Source organism: Hyperolius riggenbachi, chromosome 10 (genome assembly GCF_040937935.1).
Source record: "Hyperolius riggenbachi isolate aHypRig1 chromosome 10, aHypRig1.pri, whole genome shotgun sequence".
Classification (NCBI taxonomy): Eukaryota; Metazoa; Chordata; class Amphibia; order Anura; family Hyperoliidae; genus Hyperolius; species Hyperolius riggenbachi.
This window is the reverse complement of record NC_090655.1, coordinates 69107237-69129452: the sequence shown is the minus strand read 5'-3', so window position 1 is coordinate 69129452 and position 22216 is coordinate 69107237. Positions and strand designations below refer to the sequence as shown.

The window sequence follows — 22216 nt, the reverse complement described above, 5'->3', positions numbered from 1 at the left end:
TGCATCAGATGTGTTACATCCCCATGGCTGAGACTCACGTGCGAATGAGGACGCTTCACCAGTGTTTAAGAAGAACTTCTGGCTGGAAGATGTAACTCCTTTATATGTGTCAGCGTAGTGGCCCATGACGGGGCACCCTCCACTGGGGCAAGGGAAGCCAGTGCCCTGAAGATAAACACATGGGACATCAAATTAAAAAAATAAAACAAAAATAAACTTCTTACATTACTGACAAGGTTACCAGTGAGTATAGTGGTGTAGCAATAGGGGTTGCAGAGGTAGCTACTGCATTGGGGCCCTTGGGCCAGAGGAGCCCCATAGGGCCCTCTCTCAACCGCTATATTAGCTCTTTATTGGTCCTGCGCTTGTAATAATCACTACTAAAGGTGCTTTGAATACCGTGTTTCCCCGAAAATAAGACACTGTCATATTTTGCTCCAAAAGATGTGCTAGGGCTTATTTTCAGGGTATGTCTTATTTTTTTGGAGAAACACTGGTAATTTTCCTGTACAAAATGTATATACTGCATGCCATGCTGAAACACAGGCAGCATGCACAGAGCTTGTGGTTTGCAGATATTGGCTCTCACTTGCAAGAAACTGATTCTGCTGCTCATGTGGGGAAAAGTCTATTTCTTGCAGGCAGAGAACTCTGTCAGGCTCCCCAGAGCTATGATAGGATAAGCTGTGTGTCCTGGGAAAGGGTGAAGCACTGCTGATGTTTATCAGGACAGATCAGGAGGGCTGGCTCCAACAAAAACACAAATTGCCTGACACATATACAGGACAGTAGAACTCACATTATACTGCTGCTCTCCTGTATCCAGGCTTTGTATTGAGGGTGACTTGCTGGTGTCATGTGGGCGGCTGCTGCTAGGGCTTACATTCGGGGATGTCTTATATTTCAAGCATGCTAGGAATTCCTGCTAGGGCTTATTCTCAGGGGATGTCTTACTTTAGGGGAAACACGGTAGTAGTGATGATTAACAGTTCCCCATCCCCTTCTTGCACCTCAGACACTATGGCTGTCCTTGGCAGGTTTTGGTGCACCGTATCAATTGTTATGTATAGAGTCCTGGGGGGGCCCCAATGTAAAACTTGCACCGGGGCCCATAGCTGCTCAGCTACCGCACTGAGTGAGTAATTCAGTCTGCTTCATGGTAGGGCGGCTCCTGCCCAAATTGTTCTCTCAGTGGTGACCTTACATAAACTTTCTCCAACAACTTAAAGAGACTCTGAAGCAATGTTTTTGCTATATTTACCTTTTAATTAGCTTCAGAAATCTCATCAGGGGTAAACCGCCGCATCCCCGCCGAAAAACGAGGGCTGCAGACCCCCCAAACCCCCGGGCAAACATCCACGACCAACTTGGTCGTGGATTGTGCTGCTCTGAGAGGCAGAGCTTTCTGCTATAGCTCTGCCTCTCCTGCTGTCAATCGCCGCACGGATCGCCGCCTCCTCCCGCCCCTCTCTGTGAAGGAAGAGTGAGAGGGGCGGGGTGGCGATCCACCGCGATTGACATCAGAAGAGGCAGAGCTACAGCAGAGAGCTCTGCCCCTTCCAGGAAGCGCCGGCCAGACTCCCCCCCCCCCCCCCTGGGGATTTGGGGGTCTACTGCCCTCGTTTTTTGGGGGGAATGCGGCAGTTTACCAATGCTAATTAAAAGGTAAATATAGCAAAACATGTTCGCTTCAGACTCTCTTTAAGTCTAAAGGTGCCCATTAATGGTGCAATATTTTCCTTAGATGCTATCATTTGATCAGATTTGCAGGATCGTAAGTATTTAGAAGATAATTATCAACTGTTCCCATAGATGTGTCGATTAAGGCACTTCCTCCCATCAGATGCGATCATAAATTCCAACATTCTGATCAACAAAACTCTGCATTCCCATTGAACGTAGAATCATTCAGTGTCGATTTTCTCCACATACTGAGTTGTTTTCCGCTCAATTTGATCTAATAAATCTGATCAAATGATCGCATCTGAGGAAAATATTGTGAATGGGCACCTTAAATGATCCAGAAGGACATATATCCAGGATAATACAAACAATATAACCGAGGCGCCAAAATAGAGTAAAAGTAGTGGTGCTCGGATACCCCCAATCACAAATTCGACTCCGCCCACTTACAAATTGACTCGTTATCACGAACTCGACTCCGCCCACTTAAGAATTGACTCACGATCACGAGTCGAAAGAGATTTCTCACTCGAGTTTTGAGTCGAATAACCGCATGTAATCACAAATCACTAGTGGTATTCGTGATTAAAACCCCCCTTATATGCTAGGAACACCAAATTTGCCAGATATGTTAAGAAGAACAGTGGGAACAAGAGAAAAAATGTTTTTCAAAAAGACCTTATAGTTTTTGAGAAAATCGATTTTAACCATTTCAGCCCTCGTTTTTCACCTTTTGTATCCGAGCAATTTTCACCTCCCATTCATTCGCCAATAACTTTATCACTAATTATCACAATGAATTAATCTATATCTTGTTTTTTACGCCACTAATTAGGCTTTCTTTGGGTGGTACATTTTGCTAAGAATTATTTTTTTCTAATTGCATTTTAACAGGAATATTAAGAAAAAAATGGAAACAATTCATTATTTCTCAGTTTTAGGCCATTATAGCTTTAAAATAATACATGCTACCATGATTAAAACCTATGTATTTTATTTGCCCATTTGTCTTGGTTATTACACCATTTAAATTATGTCCCTATCACAATGTATGGCGCCAATATTTTATTTGGAAATAAAGGTGCGTTTTTTTTTCAGTTTTGCACCAATCACTATTTACAAGCTTATAATTTAAAAAATATTAGTAATATATCATCTTCACATGTATGAAAAAAGTTCAGACCCTTAAGTTACTATTTATGTTTTTGTTTTTTAATTGTAAATTTTTTTTTTCATAAAAAAATTTATTTGGGTAATTTTTGGTGTGTGTGGTAAACAGTTAATTTTAAATTTAATAATATGTGATTATTTAATAAAAAATGTATGTGGATGTAGTTTTACTATTTGGCCACAAGATGGCCACAGTCAATTTTTTTTTTTAATCCTGGAAGCGAACGCTCTTGCTTCCAGGAAGTATAAGGAGGACGGGAAACTTTTTTTTCTCAGAAGGACTGCAGGATTGCGCAGCAGTGCTACAGCAGTAGAGATGGCTCGAACCTCCGATTTTCGGTTCTCGAGCTTCCGCAAAAGGTTCGGGAATCGGCAAACTTTGTGAACCGCAATAGACTTCAATGGGCAGGCGAACTTGAAAACTACAAACACTGCTGTTTTTGGCCACAAAAGTGATGGAAAAGATGTTTCCAGGGGTCTAAAACATGGAGGGGGGCATGGCAGAGTGGGATACATGCCAAAAGTCCCCGGGAATAAAACGCACATTTGACACACAGCAGGGTTATAATCCCTAAAAGGCAGAAATCACATTGCATTCCTAATTTGGGGACCTAAAGTGCTTGAAAACATCTTGCGTGTGTAGACATGGATCAGGTAGTGTAAGTAGAGTACTGCTTCACACTGACAGACCAACCTCACTGTGTAGCGCACCGCAAACAGATGGCCGTGCTGGTGCGCACGTTGGCGAGAGTGCAGGCGATGGCACCTTTCCAGCCCATATGGTCGGGCTGAGGTAGCTCAATGACAGAACAACAGTGACTGTCCAGCTGATTGAATTTGGTCTGTCCACAATGAAGCAACGACCTTATTATCTTGGGTGTGCCCCCCAATACACTCCTATAAGTCATTGCTTCATTGTGATACACAAGCCCCTTCACCGCGGCAAGGTAACGATCAAGAAGGGGAATTGACAGACGTACATGCCTTTTGTTTTGTTGTCGCAGCCGCAGTGCAGCCAGAAAAATTAGGCAGGCATTTACACGCACCAGAAAAATTATTATACCGGCCGCCACTAGCAGCGGCCTTAAAAATTCACAAATCCACCTGGAGTCCTGGACCCTGTTGGTGGTGGCGGAGAAGGCAGTCAAGCGGCCTGCAGGTAGAGATGCTGTGTGGGGACCGACTTAGTCTTGGGGCAGTCAGTCACACAGCGTGCAGGCAGAGATGCTGCGTGTGGGGACTGACTTAGTCTTCGGGCAGGCCTGACTGTGCTTTGCAGACCAGGCGTGGTCAGATGGACCCTTGACCCAACACTGTGTGCCAGAGATGACACCACTTGCCTTTCAACATCACGGTACAGTTTAAGTACCGCCTTTTTTGAGAAATAATTGCGGCCTGGTATCTTCCACTGTGGTGTGTGGATTTGCTTTTGTGTGCTGCTTTTCCTCAGGTGGTCATCCCATTGCAGTTTGTGCTTTTTCATCATGTGCCTTCGTAAGGTAGTTGTCCCTACACGGGTCTTGGTCTTTCCACGGCTCGATTTTTGGTGGCAGAGAATACAGATGGCATCGCTCTCATCTGAGGCAGACACCAAAAACATTTCCACACCGCTGAGCCCTGGGAGGATGGCACTTTGGTGATGGCTGCCGATGGAGTGTTAAGTGGGGTGCCAGAATCAGAGCAGGAGGAGGAAGATATGTCACGCTTCGGTGCGAAAGCTTAGGGAAGATGAGGTGTTCTGTGTTAAATAGTCAACTACGTCCTGACAATACTGGGGGTTGATGGCACGTGCCTTCTTCTGAACACTGTACTTTGGTCGAGGGCCAGACAAAATCACGACAGCATGACCTCGAACAGACCTGCCGGGTGTCCTGACTCTGCCTGTTGTTTTGTCCATACCGGGGGGGATGAAGTGAATACAATACAATGTGCAGTCACACAGATGCAGTGAAAGGTATACACTGACTGCTGGTATAATACAATGTGCAGTCACACAGATGCAGTGAAAGGTATACACTGACTGCTGTATAATGATGAGACGAATACACTTGAAATCCTATAATGAGAATCTGTTATGGAGGGCAAGTCTGCCATCCATTCAAGTGAAAGGTATGCACTGACTGGTATAATGCAACGTGCAGTCACACAGGTGCAGTAAAAAAGGTATGCAGTGACTGGTATATAAAACAGCATGCGGTCACACAGATGCAGTGACTGCTGGTATAACAATGTGCAGTCACACAGTTGCAGTGAAAATGGATGCACTGACTGCTGGTATATAAAACAGCGTGTGGTCACACAGATGCAGTAAAAGGTATGCAGTGACTGGTATATAAAACAGTGTGCAGTCACACAGGAGCAGTGAAAGGTATGCAGTGACTGGTATTATAATACAATGTGCAGCAGTCACACTAGGCACTGAATGTGCTGGGCCTGGCACAACATAGCAATTAGCAAGGGCCAGCTGCGACAGACAGGGCTGTATATGCAGTGTCAGTGGGCCACACAAAAAAAACACATCTCAAGAACATTAGCTCTCAAAAGAGCTGTTTTGGGGTGCTTTTCATCAACAAATATCAGCAAGGAGCAAGCTAACAGACCTCCTAACTATCGCTTTCCCTATCTCTCCAATGTCTCTCCTTTCTCTCACTAATACAGCAGCACACAGAGTGAGAACATGACCAACACTCCTGCCTTATATAAGGAAGTGGGGGGGGGTCTCCAGGAGGGAGTGCAGCCTGATTGGCTGCCATGTGTCTCCTAACTGTGATGTAGAGGGTCAAAGTTTAGCCCAATGATCTAGTATAGGGGGTCAAACTCGCTAAAGGTTCACGGTTCGCCCACCATTGTTCGTGCAAACAATTACGACGGCAAACGGTTTGGGCCATCTCTATACAGAAGCCACCTGGATGTGACAATCACGTCCAGGCGACTAAAATGGTTTAAGTTTCAAAGGAAAAAAGTATTCGTGATTAAAAGCCCGCCGACTTTAGCGGTTAATAGCAAAGCCCCCTTACATGCCAGAAATACAAAATTTGCCAGATATGTTAAGAAGATTGAACAGTGGGAACAAGAGAAAAAGACCTTATAGTTTTTGAGAAAATCGAAAAAAAATATATACATTCAAATGAGGTAAATACATTAACTGTCATTTACCGCATTTAAATGTATACTATTTTCCTTTGAAACTTCAAAATCGATTTTCTCGAAAAATATAAGGTCTTTTTGCAAAAAAAAATCCTCATGTTCCCACTGTTCTTCTTAACATATTACTGGTGTTTCTAGCATGTAAGGGGGCTTTGCTATTGACCACTAAAGTTGGAGGGTTGTTAATCACGAATACCAACTAGTGATCTCGAGTAACTCGTAATCATGAGTCGGGTAACGAGTGCGATTTTGATGAGTAAGTTGACTTGTGTGAGTCTACTGTGGGAGGTAAGTCCACCTTTACTTCCATTTTTAAATGCTTTTTAAACTTTTTTTTTACTCTATTTTGGCACCTCTGTCATATAAGTTTGTATTACTTCAGAAGTCTACCCTTTGGTGGAGGGGGACAACCCATCTTTTTTCCGTTCTACAGACTTTAAGCCTGAGTGGAGTTGGGCCTAATCTCCCCACCTGCAACTACAGTGGCTGCCTTGGTGGCAACCCATATTTGTCAGTAAGTCTCATTATTTAAGAGTGTCTTGAACATACTACTACAGCATCAGAGGCTCTCAATCTTTCCTTGTTTTCTACACTTATATCCAGGATAAAGCTCTGGCAACCTTCTGTTTTGTGTACTGCTAACCAAGAGTCAGAAATACCTTATGTATGAAAAGTATGCTAAAAAAAAAATTGGTTTTGTTGCTCACGACAACCAATCAGCTTGCTCTGCCCTTTTACAGCTACGATGAAATCTAATTGGCTACAGCATTTGGTCAGCAACTTACAGAAGAGAATGTGCTGTAGGCGGAGCTAGGGTATCCGGTGAAACCATCACGTTTCAGGATGCTCTCTGTGTAGAACTTGTAGCTTCTCAGATGATTGCAGGCCACAAAATTTCGAGTTCCTGCAAGAAGCAAACGTGGAGACCGGTGATAAACAGTAAAGTGAGTACATTTATTAAGAATAGCAGAAAAGCTACAGCTTTCTAAACATGGTAGACTTTCATCACCTGAAATGATCATTGATGGCTGGAGCGTATTGTCAGCAATCTTCCTATGAGAGTGATGTGTGATATGTTTGAAGAACTTGGCAGAGTGTGGTCGACTAAGCAGACTATCATTTCTTTGAATTACCCAGAGCAGGATTATCTACCAGGCAATTTAGACAGCTGCTTGGGGCCTAGTGGGTGTCAAACGGCCCACCTGCCACCTTCCCTGAACTCTCTCCACTTCAGCTTACCAAAAGGACCACAAGTGGGCTCCAATTCTACTACCATGCCTAGGGCCCCATTGTATCTTAATCAATTTACCATAAACCTGAACATAGACCTGTACATATAGTGGCAAAACTGCTTTGGGCGCCAGGTGGAGGCCCGAGTAGTAAAATTTTGGCAATTTAATTTAAGGATATTTACAATGCACTACCTCGCACCCATTCTCACTTGATCCGCCACTTTTAAGTGCCTAATTATCCACAACCCCCCCATATAAACACCCACACTTGATGCCTAACCTATTTCCAAGTGCCAAAACTGTATTCCGTACTAAATGTCTAACACCCCTGCAAGTGTCAAAACTGCCCCCTCCCCACACGCACACACTCACCTAATGCCTAACCCCCCCCCCCCCCAAGGGCTTAAACTGAAACTCCTCCCAGTCCCGGAGCCCATACGACCGCTAGTTGATTCCTACGTAGTGGCCGATCGACTGCTGCTCGTATCATGTGCTGCAATCAATGCTTGGGTGTCCAATTTCCGATATTTAAAACTGATGTCTATTAGATGCCTGTTGATTCCTGCGCCCAAATTATCTGTGCAGGAGGGCGGGCTACAGTGCACAGCAGCTGGTGTCTAAGCAAAAGTACTGAATAGCGCAGTGGACTTTTACCCAATTCATTTTTTATCCCTAGTTTTCTCCTGGGAGAAAGTTTATCATCTTCTGTCTAAAATATCTTCCCAGCACTCTGTAATTGAAAACGTACCAAAAAGTTGGTAAAAACGTGTTGTCAAAATTATTCTGAGAAAACTTATGAGAAGTGAGTTGGATCAGGCCAGTCTCTGCATCTACCATGGAGAAGTCCAGTGTTATATCCCTGTGTTATGACTGTCCATGGTGCAGAGGACACAGTGTGTTACCTTGCCAGATGCCATCAATATCAACAATCTGAGAGAGGGCGTTCTTCGCACATCCCGGCATCTCTTCTCCACCGTTTGGGAAAAAGTCCAAATGTCCGGCCACCTGGCTCATTCCAAGACCTTCAATATACAGGAAGAGTACATTATCATCTTCGTCAACATACCCCACTATGTTCACAAGCATAGGCCAAATGATTCATTTGATAAGGAATTACATCCTGGCACAAAATAGCTAATGAGAGCAGGAAAGAGATACTGGGCTCGTTCACATCTAGGTGGGTTTCGGCCTTTTGTAAAAATCGCCCACAAAACGCTTCGCAATGAATCCATATGTGAAGGTTCATATCAGCGCGTTTCGTCTGCTTTTTGCTCTGCAAAGCGGTGCCTATAACATTTTTGAGGTGATTTTGCCTTAATGGAAGGTATAGGAAAAACGCAAAATGCTCAGAAAATCACTTTGTGCAGTGATTGAGTTCGCGTTTTTAAGAATAAATACATTGTATTTATTATTTTCTGGATCAAAGAGTTCACTTTCTGACTTGCATCAGGGAATTAATTAAAAAATCGCTCTGAAAGAGAGCTTAGAAAAGCGCTTTTTAAAAAAACCAAAGCGCACAGTGGAGCACCAGGAGGGATTAAAAAAAATGGTTTTAGATGTGAACAAGGCCAAAAAGGGTCAACAATTCACAGATTTTAGTTCTGCTGTACTTCAATGCATGTGTCATTGAGCAGAGGCAATGAAGCAATAAAAACTTAAAAAGTAGATGAAAAAATAAAATAAAACTGTGGGATATCTAAAAAAGTAATCGTCAGGAGTAGGAGGATAGATACAATTGTTTATCTCATTTGTTTATTTACACCTTGTGTTTTCTTTAATAAATACCAGTTCAGATAAGTGGTTGTATCATATGGGATGTAAGTAGTTTCAACTATTTTCTAGCCCCTTGATCTTTTCTGTACATTACCTATGTTGGGAACCATTGGAGCTGCGTCCGTATGGATGACATCAACGAAAGTTGCATCAGAGGGGTCCAGTCTCACGTCAGTTGGGGTTCCCTGGAAATAGGGTTCGGCTGGATCCAGTCCTGAGGGAGCAGACAAGAGGAGCAATTAGATGCTGGCTTCAGTGCTGAGTAGTGAGTACTGCACAGGAAGAGCAACAAAAAAAATGTAACAAAGAAAACTATTTTTCAAGCAAGAGTCGGGAGGATGAGAAGAGGGCAGAGAAAAGAAACTGCTCTCTCGGGCCTGGGGCACACTGAGCGGATTTGGATGCGATCCGCCGGCCGCATCCACCTGCAAATCCGATTGGCTAATGTATTTCAATGGGCTAGTGCACACCGGCGGTTTGAGGGTTTTAGCAAACCGCAAACGTGCCTCCTGCTGCACGTTTGCGGTTTGCTAAAAACCTCAAACCGCCGGTGTGCACTACACATTGAAATACAATAGCCAAGCGTTTTCACTGGCTGATGCGGCCGGTATGATTACGCTAAATTTTGCGTACATTTTCACAATTACGCCTATACGTAATTACAAGTTGTAAATTCAATTGATTTTGCATAGTCATTCTTAATTTCGCATAAAATTTACACCAAACTTGCTACATTTATTAAGGAGAATAGTGGGTTCAAGTCAGAAAAAGAATTTTTAAAAAAGACTTTGTAGTTTTTGAGAAAATCAATTTTAAACATGCAAAGGAAAATGTTTTTAAACTGAAAAATTCGTTTAAAAATAATTTTTCTTTGCATTTTTAAAATTGATTTTCTCAAAAACTACAAAGTCTTTTTTAAAAATTCTTTTTTTTTTTACTTGTACCCACTATTCTGCTTAACATACTTAGCAATTTTGGTAGCAATCACATGTATGGGGGCTTTGCTATTAGCTGCTAAAGTCAGCACAAATTATGCGAAATTTCGTGAAAATTCTTGCAAAATTATTAAATATTACTATTACATACAAAATTAATTATGACTTTCTCTGAAATTTTACATTACGATTACGATGTGTAATTGCGAAATTTCACATATGCGAAATCTTGGCCCACCACTGATCTCAAATAGACTCAATTTGCTGTGTGCAGTGGGAAAAAAAAAAAGCAGAGGCAGAATAGTTTCAGAATCTGTCATCAGACTTTAAAAAGGGATTGGCAGCCATAAAATCTAATTCCTGTTACCCACTGCTCTGTGTTTATTATATAGTCTACATTCTGACTCTGCATTGCAAGCATTCCAATATAATCAGAAATGTGTCTGCTGTAATGAATCTTATATCAGTCAGCCTGGCTCTTTTCACGTACATCGCCGGGGAAAGGGAAGTTTGCCATCTTCTTCCCCTACATTGCTGCTCCTTGCCGATTGGCTGAAGGCAGTTCAGTGTGACAGGAGGCTGAGGAGGGAAGTGGAAGATAAATCACCTCACCCCTCTACAGAAGCTGCTGAAACCCGATCTATGTTTTGCTCACATGTGTTTACAAAGCTAACTAGATATGACAATGCAGTTCTGCATACACCATGTCAGGCAGAGGAGAGAGAAGAGTAATGGAGGAAATTACATCAGGATTGACTTCAGTCACAGGCAGTAAAGATGTAAAATGCCTTGAACAGTTTCTCTTTATTTACCATATAAAATTGACTGAAATCAAAAGTGGACAGTACAATACATATGTTATGCAACTAGAACAAGTACTTATCTACTTAGTGCATCTCGCACTCCCATGCACGACTGCAGGACTTCACTAGAGCTGCCCCCATCCTGTGGAACTCTCTCCCACTGCCCATCAGGCTCGCTCCCACCTTCAACGCCTTCAAAAAAGCACTCAAAACTCACTTCTTCAAGGAGGCCTTCATCAACTCAACACTGCCATAATCCTTTCTGACAATAACTTCTTGCTGCACCCCCTCCTTTTGTGTCACCAACTAGTGTTGGGCGAACACCTGGATGTTCGGGTTCGGGAAAGTTCGCCGAACATGGCCGCAATGTTTGGCATGTTCGGGCTGAACCCCGAACTCCCCGAACATCCCGCTTTTGGGGGCCCTATGGGGTCTCAGGCATAAGGGGGGAGCATGCCCCGATTGCGGGGGGGTCGGAAATTCCCCCCACCCCCTCCGCTAGCGCTCCCCCCTCTGCCCGCTTCCCCATACAAAAGTTTCAGGAAGTACCGGTCCGGTGGTAGTGGGTGGCTGGCAGTGGGCGGCACTGTGAAGTGAGTGACTGAGGAGGAGGAGTCCGGAGAGTGACGCGTTGAGGGAGGCCGGGCAGCGGGCGGTTCAGCAGTAGTACGGTACTACTGCTGAACCGCCCGCTGCCCGGCCTCCCTCAACGCGTCACTCTCCGGACTCCTCCTCCTCAGTCACACACTTCACAGTGCCGCCCACTGCCAGCCACCCACTACCACCGGACCGGTACTTCCTGAAACTTTTGTATGGGGAAGCGGGCAGAGGGGGGAGCGCTAGCGGAGGGGGTGGGGGGAATTTCCGACCCTCCCCCGCGATCGGGGCATGCTCCCCCCTTATGCCTGCGACCCCATAGGGGGGCAGTATTCGGCCGAACAGGGCACTGTTCGGCCGAACAGGGGCCCTGTTTGGCCGAACAGGGGCCCTGTTCGGCCCTGTTCGGCGGCCATTTAGTAGTTCGGGGCGAACCCGAACTTAAAAGGCCGAACACCATCAGGTGTTCGGCCGAACGCGAACATCACCCGAACAGGGTGATGTTCTGCAGAACCCGAACAGTGCCGAACACTGTTCGCCCAACACTATCACCAACCCCTCCCTCAAGATTGTAAGCCTTTGGCAGGGCCCTCTCTCCTTGTGTATCATACTTGACTGTGTGCACTTTACCCAGAATTTGGAACCTGTAATTTGTACCACTACCACTCCAGTTTATGATCTGGCATTGTACTACTGTCTGCATTGTGTTGTGTACCTTTTGCTATTACCTGTATTGTTGTATCTATTGTCTATTACCTGTATTGTTCTGTCACCCCTGTTATCCTTGTCTGTAACCCTATTTATTGTACAGCGCTGCGTAATATGTTGGCGCTATATAAATCTAATAAATAATAATATATGTCTTTTTTTCCTGGGATAGTATGGCTGACCCCTGTGCTTGATCCTAACAAATTCTAAATAACAGGAAGACTGGCCCTTGCTTGTCTCCTCTTAGCACTCTGTATGAAAGTACCCTGAAGCAGAGTTTGAGTTCCCATCCCTCTTTGGTCCTTAGAGTTGGGCCAAACGGTTCGCCTGCGAACAGTTCCATGCGAACTTCAGTGGTTCGCGTTCGCGTCCCACAGGCGAAGTTTTGCGGAAGTTCGGTTCGCCCCATAATGCACCATGAGGGTCAACTTTGACCCTCCTAGGTTCTCAACGTGTGGTACGCGTACCCCAGGGGGTACTTCTGATGGTTCCAGGGGGTACTCGCGCTTGATATACATAACCAAGAATAACAAATTTAAAGTTTTAGAAAATAATAAATCTCATTTAAACAACACTAAATTTGTATTTTAGCTAATTATAAGCAATAGTAAATGCTTGGAAATTGTTTAGAACCAATTATCATGTACTATGATTAAATATATATTTGTTAAGGGGTACTTGTGATAATGTTTACTATGCTAGGGGGTACTTGGTGAGTACAGGGTTTTAAAAGGGGTACATACCAATAAAATGTTGAGAAACACTGCTCTACATCACAGTCAGCAGGCCCAGTGTAGCCAATTAGGCTACACTAGCCCCTGGAGCCACTCCCCCCTAATAAAAGGCAGGCAGCGGCGGCCATTAAGCTCACTCGTGTGCCTGCGTTAGTGAGAGTAGGGCGAGCTGCTGCAGACTGTCTCTCATAGGGAAAGATTAGTTAGGCTTAGCTTGTTCCTGGCTGCATACCTGTTCTGTTCAGTGAGCCCACCATACCTGTTCTGTTCAGTGAGCCCACTGGATACCTGCATACCTGTTCAGTGAACCTGCCACTGCATACCTGTTCTGTGAACCCACCACTGCATACCTGTACTGTGAACCCACCACTGCATACCTGTTCAGTGAACCCAACACTGCATACCTGTTCAGTGAACCCACCACTGCATACCTGTTCAGTGAACCCACCACTGCATACCTGTTCAGTGAACCCACCACTGCATACCTGTTCAGTGAACCTGCCACTGCATACCTGTACTGTTCAGTGAACCCGCCACTGCATACCTGTTCTGTTCAGTGAACCCGCCACTGTATACCTGTTCTGTTCAGTGAACCTGCCACTGTATACCTGTTCTGTTCAGTGAACCCGCCACTGCATACCTGTTCTGTTCAGTGAACCCGCCACTGCATACCTGTTCAGTGAACCCACCACTGCATACCTGTTCAGTGAACCCACCACTGCATACCTGTTCAGTGAACCTGCCACTGCATACCTGTACTGTTCAGTGAACCCGCCACTGCATACCTGTTCTGTTCAGTGAACCCGCCACTGTATACCTGTTCTGTTCAGTGAACCTGCCACTGTATACCTGTTCTGTTCAGTGAACCCGCCACTGCATACCTGTTCTGTTCAGTGAACCCGCCACTGTATTCCTGTTCAGTGAACCCACCACTGCATACCTGTTCTGTTCAGTGAACCCGCCACTGCATACCTGTTCTGTTCAGTGAACCCGCCACTGTATACCTGTTCTGTTCAGTGAACCCGCCACTGCATACCTGTTCTGTTCAGTGAACCCGCCACTGCATACCTGTTCTGTTCAGTGAACCTGCCACTGTATTCCTGTTCAGTGAACCCACCACTGCATACCTGTTCTGTTCAGTGAACCCGCCACTGCATACCTGTTGTGTTCAGTGAACCCACCACTGTATACCTGTTCTGTTCAGTGAACCTGCCACTGTATACCTGTTCTGTTCAGTGAACCCGCCACTGTATACCTGTTCTGTGAACCTGCCACTGCATACCTGTTCTGTGAACCCACCACTGCATACCTGTTCTGTTCAGTGAACCCGCCACTGCATACCTGTTCTCTTCAGTGAACCTGCCACTGCATACCTGTTCTGTTCAGTGAACCCGCCACTGTATACCTGTTCAGTTAACCCGCCACTGCATACCTGTTGTGTTCAGTGAACCCGCCACTGTATACCTGTTCTGTTCAGTGAACCTGCCACTGTATACCTCTTCTGTTCAGTGAACCCGCCACTGCATACCTGTACTGTTCAGTGAACCCGCCACTGCATACCTGTTCTGTAAACCCGCCACTGCATACCTGTTGTATTCAGTGAACCCGCCACTGTATACCTGTTCAGTGAACCTGCCACTGCATACCTGTTCAGTGAACCTGCCAATGCATACCTGTTCAATGAACCCGCCACTGCATACCTGTTCTGTTCAGTGAACCTGCCACTGCATACCTGTTCTGTTCAGTGAACCCGCCACTGCATACCTGTTCTGTTCAGTGAACCCACCGCATCAGTGCGCATACCTGTGCAGTTAAGTGAACCCACCTACCTACGTGAGTGCACGCAGTGTGATATACCACTCCGTGCATACCCGATATGGACAAAACAGGTAGGGGAAGAGGTAGCGCCAGAGCCAGAGGAAGGCCACCGGGCAGGTCTGTGCGAGGTCGTGTAAATGTAATTTCGTGTGGACCTGGCCCACAGTACAGTGCTCAGCAGAAGGCACGTCCCATCACCTCCCAAGATTGTCAGGACGTGGTTGAGTATTTAGCGACATAGAACACCTCATCTTGCTCAGCCACCAGCGCTACTACTAGCACCACTTCCGCTGCATTTGACACTTCGCAAGAATTATTTAGTGGGGAAATCACTGATGCACAGCCATTGTTGTTACAGCCAGATGAATTTTCACCAGCTCATATGTCTGAGTTACGCAGCAACACTATGGATGTAACGTGTAAGGAGGATGAAGGACCTACTGATGGTGCATGTTTGGATTTTTCTGAGGCAAGCGAAGCTGGGTAGGATGATTACGATGATGACGATGATACGGATCCTCTGTATGTTCCCAATAGAGGAGATGAAGAGGGGGACAGTTCAGAGGGGGAGTCAGAGAGTAGTAGGAGGAGAGAAGTTGCTGAAAGAAGCTGGGGCAGCTCTTCGTCAGAAACAGCTGGTGGCAGTGTCCGGCACCATGTATCGCCACCTATGTACAGCCAGCCAACTTGCCCTTCAGCATCAGCTGCTGAGGTCCCCATAGTGCCCACATCCCAGGGTGGCTCAGCGGTGTGGAAATTTTTTAATGTGTGTGCCTCAGATCGGAGCAAAGCCATCTGTTCGCTCTGCCAACAAAAATTGAGCCTTGAAAAGGCCAACACTCACGTAGGGACAAGTGCCTTACGAAGGCACCTGGAGAAAAGGCACAAACAGCAATGGGATGGCCACCTGAGCAAAAGCAGCAGCAGCACACAAAAGAAAAGTCACCCTCCTTCTCCTCTTCCTCCTTCAGGTGCATCATCTGCTTCTGCCGCTTGCTCCCTTGCACCTTCACAGGCACCCTCCTCCACTCCGCCTCTGCCCTTGAGCGCTTCCTGCTCCTCTGCCCACAGCAGCAGTCAGGAGCGGAAGAAGCCAATTTCGGCCAGTCACCCCCTTGCCCGGCGTCTGACAGCTGGCGTGGCGGAACTGTTAGCTCGCCAGCTGTTACCATACCGGCTGGTGGACTCTGAGGGCTTCCGTAAATTTGTGGCCATCGGGACACCGCAGTGGAAGATGCCAGGCCGCACTTATTTTTCTAGAAAGGCCATACCCCAACTGCACCGTGAAGTTGAGAGGCAAGTGGTGTCATCTCTTGCGAAGAGCGTTGGGTCAAGGGTACACCTGACCACGGATGCCTGGTCTGCCAAGCATGGGCAGGGCCGCTACATTACGTACACAGCCCATTGGGTCAACCTGGTGAACGATGGCAAGCAGGGCGCAGCGGACCAAATTGTGACACCTCCACGGCTTGCAGGCAGGCCTCCTGCCACCTCCTCTCCCCCTGCTACATGCTCTTCGCTGTCCTCCTCCTCCTTGGCTGAGTGGCAGTTCTCCTCTCCAGCTACACAGCCCCAGCTCCGCAGGGCCTATGCTGCATGCCAGGTATGATGGTGTCACGCCATCTTAGACATGTCTTGCCTCAAAGCGGAGAGTCACACTGGAGCAGCTCTCCTGGCTGCTCTTAAGAAACAGGTGGATGAGTGGCTGACCCCGCACCACCTGGAGATAGGCAGCGTGGTGTGCGACAACGGCAGCAATCTGCTTGCCGCTTTGCATATGGGGAAGCTGACACACATACCCTGCATGGCACATGTCATGAATCTAGTTGTTCAAAGATTTGTGTCAAAGTACCCTGGCTTAGCGGATGTCCTGAAGCAGGCCAGGAAGTTCTGTGGGCATTTGAGGCGGTCTTACACAGCCATGGCACGCTTTGCGGAAATTCAGCGGAAAAACAACTTGCCGGTGAGACGCCTGATTTGCGATAGCCCGACTCGCTACAATTCGACCCTGCTCATGTTCTCCCGCCTGCTAGAACAGAAGAAAGCCGTCACCCAGTACCTCTACAACTACAGTAGAATGAAACAGTCTGGGAAGATGGGGATGTTCTGGCCCGACAACTGGACACTGATGAGAAATGCATGCAGGCTCATGCGGCTGTTTGAGGAGGTGACCAACCTGGTGAGCCGCAGTGAAGGCACCATCAGCGACTTGATTCCCTACGCTTACTTCTTGGAGCGTGCTGTGCGTAGAGTGGTGGATGAAGCTGTGAATGAGCGTGACCAGGAACAGTTAGGGCAGGGACAGGCATGGGACCAATTTTCATCAGACCCAGCTGCTTCCTCAACACCTGCGGCAGCACAGAGGGGGGAGGAGGAGGAAGAAGAGAAGTCGTGTGCAGAAGATGAGTCAGACTCAGAGGATGATGAGCAAGGTGTTTCTTTGGGGGGGGGGGAGGAGGAGGAGGAGGAGGGGACGGCAGCAGAGGCGTCGCAGGGGGCTTGTGCTGCTCAACCTTCCTGTGGTATTGTTCGCGGCTGGGGGGAGGAGGTTGACTTACGTGACGTCACTGAGGAAGAGCGAGAGGAGATGGATGGTACATCTGGATCCGATTTTGTGCAGATGTCGTCTTTTATGCTGTCCTGCCTGTTAAGGGACCCCCGTATAAAAAACCTCAAGGGGAATGAGCTGTACTGGGTGGCCACACTACTAGACCCTCGGTACAGGCACAAAGTGGCGGACCTGTTACCAACTCACCTGAAGGTGGAAAGGATGCAGCACATGCAGAACAAGCTGTCAACTATGCTTTACAATGCCTTTAAGGGTGATGTGACAGCACAACGCCAGCAAGGTACCACTGCCACTAATCCTCCTCCGGTGTCCACGCAGTCAAAGACTCCAGCGATCTCATGGTGATGTCGGACATGTGGACGTTCTTTAGTCCAACGCCTCGCCGTAGCCCTTCCGGATCCACCCTCCACCAACGCCTGGAACGGCAGGTAGCCGACTACCTGGCCTTAAGTGTGGATGTAGACACTGCTGTGAACAGCGATGAGGAACCCTTGAACTACTGGGTGCGCAGGCTTGACCTGTGGCCAGAGCTGTCCCAATTTGCCATCCAACTTCTCTCCTGCCCTGCCGCAAGCGTCCTGTCAGAAAGGACCTTCAGCGCAGCTGGAGGCATTGTCACTGAGAAGAGAAGTCGCCTAAGTCACAAAACTGTTAAGTACCTCACCTTTATCAAAATGAATGAGGCATGGATCCCGGAGGGCTGCTGCCCGCCCCAAGACTAAGTCAGTCCCCGCACACACAGCATCTCTGCCTGCACGCCGTGTGACTGGCTGCCTGGCCTGCCCCAAGAAGACTAAGTCGCTCCCAGTCCCTCCACACAGCATGTCTGCCTGCAGGCCGCTTGACTACCTTCTCCGCCACCACCAACAGGGTCCGGGACTCCTGGCGGATTGCTGAATTTTTTAGGCCGCTGCTAGCAGTGGCCGCTGTAATAATTTTTCTGGTGCGTGTACATGACTGCCTAATTTTTCTGGCTGCACTGCGGGCAGCTGCAACAACAAAAGAAAAGGCATGTACATGCGCCCATTCCCCTTCGTGATCATTACCTTGCCGTGGTGAAGGGGCTTGCGTATCACAATGAAGCAATGACCGGCGCCTAGATGAGTGTCTCGGGGGGCACACCCACGATAATAAGGTCGTTGCCTCATTGTGGTCAGACCAAATTTGATCAGCTGGACAGTCACTGTTCTGTCATTCAGGTACATCAGCCAGGTGACCATATGGGCTGTAAAGCCACCAAAACCTGCACTCTCGCCATGGTGCGCACCAGTCCAGCACGGCCGTCACTACACAAACAGCTGTTTGCGGTGCGTTACACGGTGAGTTTGGTGTGTCAGTGTGAAGCAGTACCTTAATTACACTACCTGATTGATGTATACACATGCAAGATGTTTTAAAGCACTTTAGGCCTGTCATTTAGCATTTGATGTGATTTCTGCCCTTAAAACGCTGCTTTGCGTCAAATCCAAATTTTTCCCGGGGACTTTTGGCATGTATCCCACTCCTCCACCTGGGGGTCCAGGTGTTAGACCCCTTGAAACATCTTTTCCATCACTTTTGTGGCCAGCATAATTTTTTTTTTCAAAGTTCGCATCCCCATTGAAGTCTATTGCGGTTCGCTAACGTTTACGCGAGTGAGCCACGGCTGCACAGTCACAGTTCTATTCTTCTAGTTAGACGAATAATTAGCCCGGTGCTGGCGGCGGGGAATGGCGCATCGGAGGAGGACAGCGCGGGACATGACAGCTGCAGGGGGCCGATAGAAGCCCCAGGTAAGTGTCAGTTTAAGCTTTTTTTTTTAGGTACCAGAGAACCACTTTAAGTAGTTTGGGTTGACTTCCAAGGAACATGCTAATGGACAATAATCCTTTGCCAGAAGGTGGAAGTACCAGAGTCACGTGAAGAGCAGCATGAACCTCAAGTGAGTGAACATCTCGTGACTCTGTGCACTGCCTCAGGTGCTGATGTGTGGTGTGCGTGAGGGTTCAGGTTTCCCAATGCATTCTCCCAAATTTTACCATCAACGCCATTCAAAAGCACACCTCCCTCATTAGTAAAGTGCAAAAGTGAGGCTGAGTGGCAGAAAAGCCATGTCCTATCCCATAACCACCTGCTTACAAACCACAATGCCTTGCACCGAGTCCCATAGGACTCCCACACTGCATTTCACAATCCCCATTAAAGTCCCAAATCACATTGAAGGCTTTTTGCCTAATAAATCTATCTGAAACTAAAGGAAATTTCATGAGAATATGGTTTGTGGAGGGCAGTATTTTTAAAATGTCTTGAGAAAGCAGATCCTTCCTGAGAGGATAACCAGGAGGAAAAAAAATCCTGTCCTTTTACTAACTCCACTTTAACTAGGCATTTTTGGTTCAATAGCAGTGCTGAAGATTGCTTGGGAACACTTCTATAAGCACCTACCAGTAATTCTGCCAATCCCTCTCTTCCTTTTGCCGGCCTCTCCCGCTGCATGAGAGCCCAGGCTGTGCCCAATGACGTGGACATTGGCAGGGGAATATCCAAAGTTGCTCTGCAAAGCATTCACAAAATTGAGACAATACATTTCATACTACATAACACAATACATAAAAGTGTGAAGCTGTATGCTATAGTCATCTTAAAAGTTAAAGAATTGTCTGATGACAGACAATTTATAAAGTGGGCCATTCTCAAGCGGTGTCCATTGAATAAATTCTCTCGCCACACGTGGCACTGGGTGTGCATATGTTCCCGGCGGTTGTCAGCTAGGCGCAAGGAGAAGCCAAAAGTGTGCAGCAATGTAGGGGAATATAACAAATATGTTTCCCTACTGAAAACCTAGTTTGTCCCATCAGACACGTAATTCGGGGTCCTGCTAAATTACAGGTAGTTCCCGGTTAACAAACGAGATAAGGACTGTAGGTTCGTTCTTAACCTGAATCTGTTCTTAAGTCAGAACATTGTGCCATCTCTGTGCCCTGTACCTCCTCTGTGCAGCCCTTTGCCTCCAGTGTCCCCCTCTGTGTCACCTCTGCACTCTGCTTACACAAGTTTAAAAGCCATTTTTCATTGATTTGTTTTTTTCAAATCGATTTTCTCAAAAACTACAAGTCCAATTTGATTTTTTTTTTTAACTTGTTCCCACGGAATCCATGCCGTTCGTATCGGCGGGTCATTTGTAAGTTGGGTGTTCGTAAGTCGGGGACTACCTGTATAGAAATTTCAGGAGAAATTCCCCCAGCGCCTCTATAGCCATAAATATTACGATCTATGACAGCGCCCAAGTCAGGCGCTATTATTACCTAACTCATGTTGCTGGGGCTTTTCTACCTATGCTGGAGAACATACTGTACATATTATTACGCCGCTGGTGAGTTGGGCGCAGGGTGAGCCAATGATTACTCACCCTGCTGCCACTGAAATCCCCAGCGCTAAACACTATTCCCCCTCCGAGTTGTAGCAATTGGTCAAAAAAATTTGAACAAAATAATGTATGGTTTTGTTTTTTTTGTTTTTTCATTCGAGAAATCTGATCGAATTCCTTTTTTTTTTTATATACGTCAATTATATATATATTTTTTTATAAGTTAATTAAGAGCGGTGCATTTGTCTGATCAATGTTTATGAAAATTGAATGGTGTAGGGTTACTAGATTGTCAATTTCTTGATGTATAGACCCAAGCAACTTTCTCGGAGTTTTTAATCTTTTTTTTTTTTCATAATTAGGGAGAAATTGAACACGCGTGTGATACATTGTTAAGATTTTACAAAGGTTACAATCAATCAAAAAAATTGTATGGTCTGTGGCCACCTTTAGATGAAAAAATGTGCAACCTGTTACACCAGAACATGCAGCTGCTGAAGGGTTAGAAAGTTAGCAATTGTGGTGGGTTAGCCCATATCTGCATCTACATTGGTTATACATCACATGGCTCAATAACTGGTGTCTGCAGAACAATCAAAAAGGCTAAGCAAGCATTAGGTAGGTAACACTGGTGAAGTATAACTATACCTGAGTTAAAAACAGTACCTCTAGGCAGGAAAGCAATCTAACCTGTATGCATAAGATCTCCAGCGTGACAGTACATTTAATGCGGATCTGAACTCAGAACTTCCTCTCTACTCTAAATTATAAGAAACAGCATAATAACCTTTAAAGGAAAACATTTATTTGTTACAGCTTATAGAACCCCTGCAATAAATCTGCTGTGTGTCCACTTCCTGCTTTCATGGAAGCAGAAAAAGGGTAACATCCTGTGTTTACAAATTAGCTATATCAGCTGAGGACAGCCGAATTTCTGCGCTGACACAGCTGAGAGATCAAATTATGCTTGTGATTACTTGAAGATGAGGCGGGATTAGACAGATTCTTCTATCTAAAAATACACAGGGTGCATTTCTCTCTGTTTTCCTTGTGTCCCGTGCAAGAGTTCAGGTCCACATTAAGGTTCTCAATTATGTATTTGGGATCGGTTGAAAAGGGCGCCCGAGCTGCCTGTATGAAAAGGGCGCCGCCATAGACATCAATGTTATTTCTGGAAATATGGGCTACAAGGTGTAGAAAAGGGCGCCCGAGTTTTGATATAGGCTACAAGTGGGCTCCCCTTTGTAGCCCATATTTTTTCGGCTACAAGGTTTTCGGCTACAAGCGGCCTCCCCTTTGTAGCCCATATTTTTTTCGGCTACAGTAAGGTGCCCCTCTGTAGCCCATATTATTGACTTTTTTTTTTGTAGCCGAAGTTTTTATATGGGCTACAAGCGCTGGAAGCCGAATTATTTAATTCCCCCACTATCCATGGCGGCCTGGAGGGGGAATAGTAATTAACACATCCCGGAGTTTTTTTTGTAGCCGAAGTTTTTATATGGGCTACACCAGGCGCCTTGTTTTTTTTGTAGCCGAAGTTTTTATATGGGCTACACCAAGCGTCTTTTTTGTAGCCGAAGTTTTTATATGGGCTACACCAAGCGTCTTTTTTGTAGCCGAAGTTTATATGGGCTACACCAGGCGCCTTTTTTGTAGCCGAAGTTGGTATATATATGTGCTCCACCAGGCGCCCTTTTTTAC

At 46.2% G+C, this 22216-nt stretch overlaps 1 protein-coding gene across 1 annotated transcript in view; it reads right to left on the bottom strand.

Annotated features, from left to right (window-relative positions):
* The window catches only part of LOC137536676 (pancreatic triacylglycerol lipase-like), a 72722-nt gene that overhangs the window by 25300 nt on the left and 25206 nt on the right, over nucleotides 1-22216 (bottom strand). The window contains exons 6-10 of the mRNA XM_068258912.1: nucleotides 19594-19702; nucleotides 9100-9219; nucleotides 8135-8254; nucleotides 6786-6904; nucleotides 39-165 (exon numbers count right to left, since the gene is read on the bottom strand). Coding sequence (XP_068115013.1) covers nucleotides 39-165; nucleotides 6786-6904; nucleotides 8135-8254; nucleotides 9100-9219; nucleotides 19594-19702 — 595 coding nt within the window. The remainder of the gene's footprint in view (nucleotides 1-38; nucleotides 166-6785; nucleotides 6905-8134; nucleotides 8255-9099; nucleotides 9220-19593; nucleotides 19703-22216) is intronic.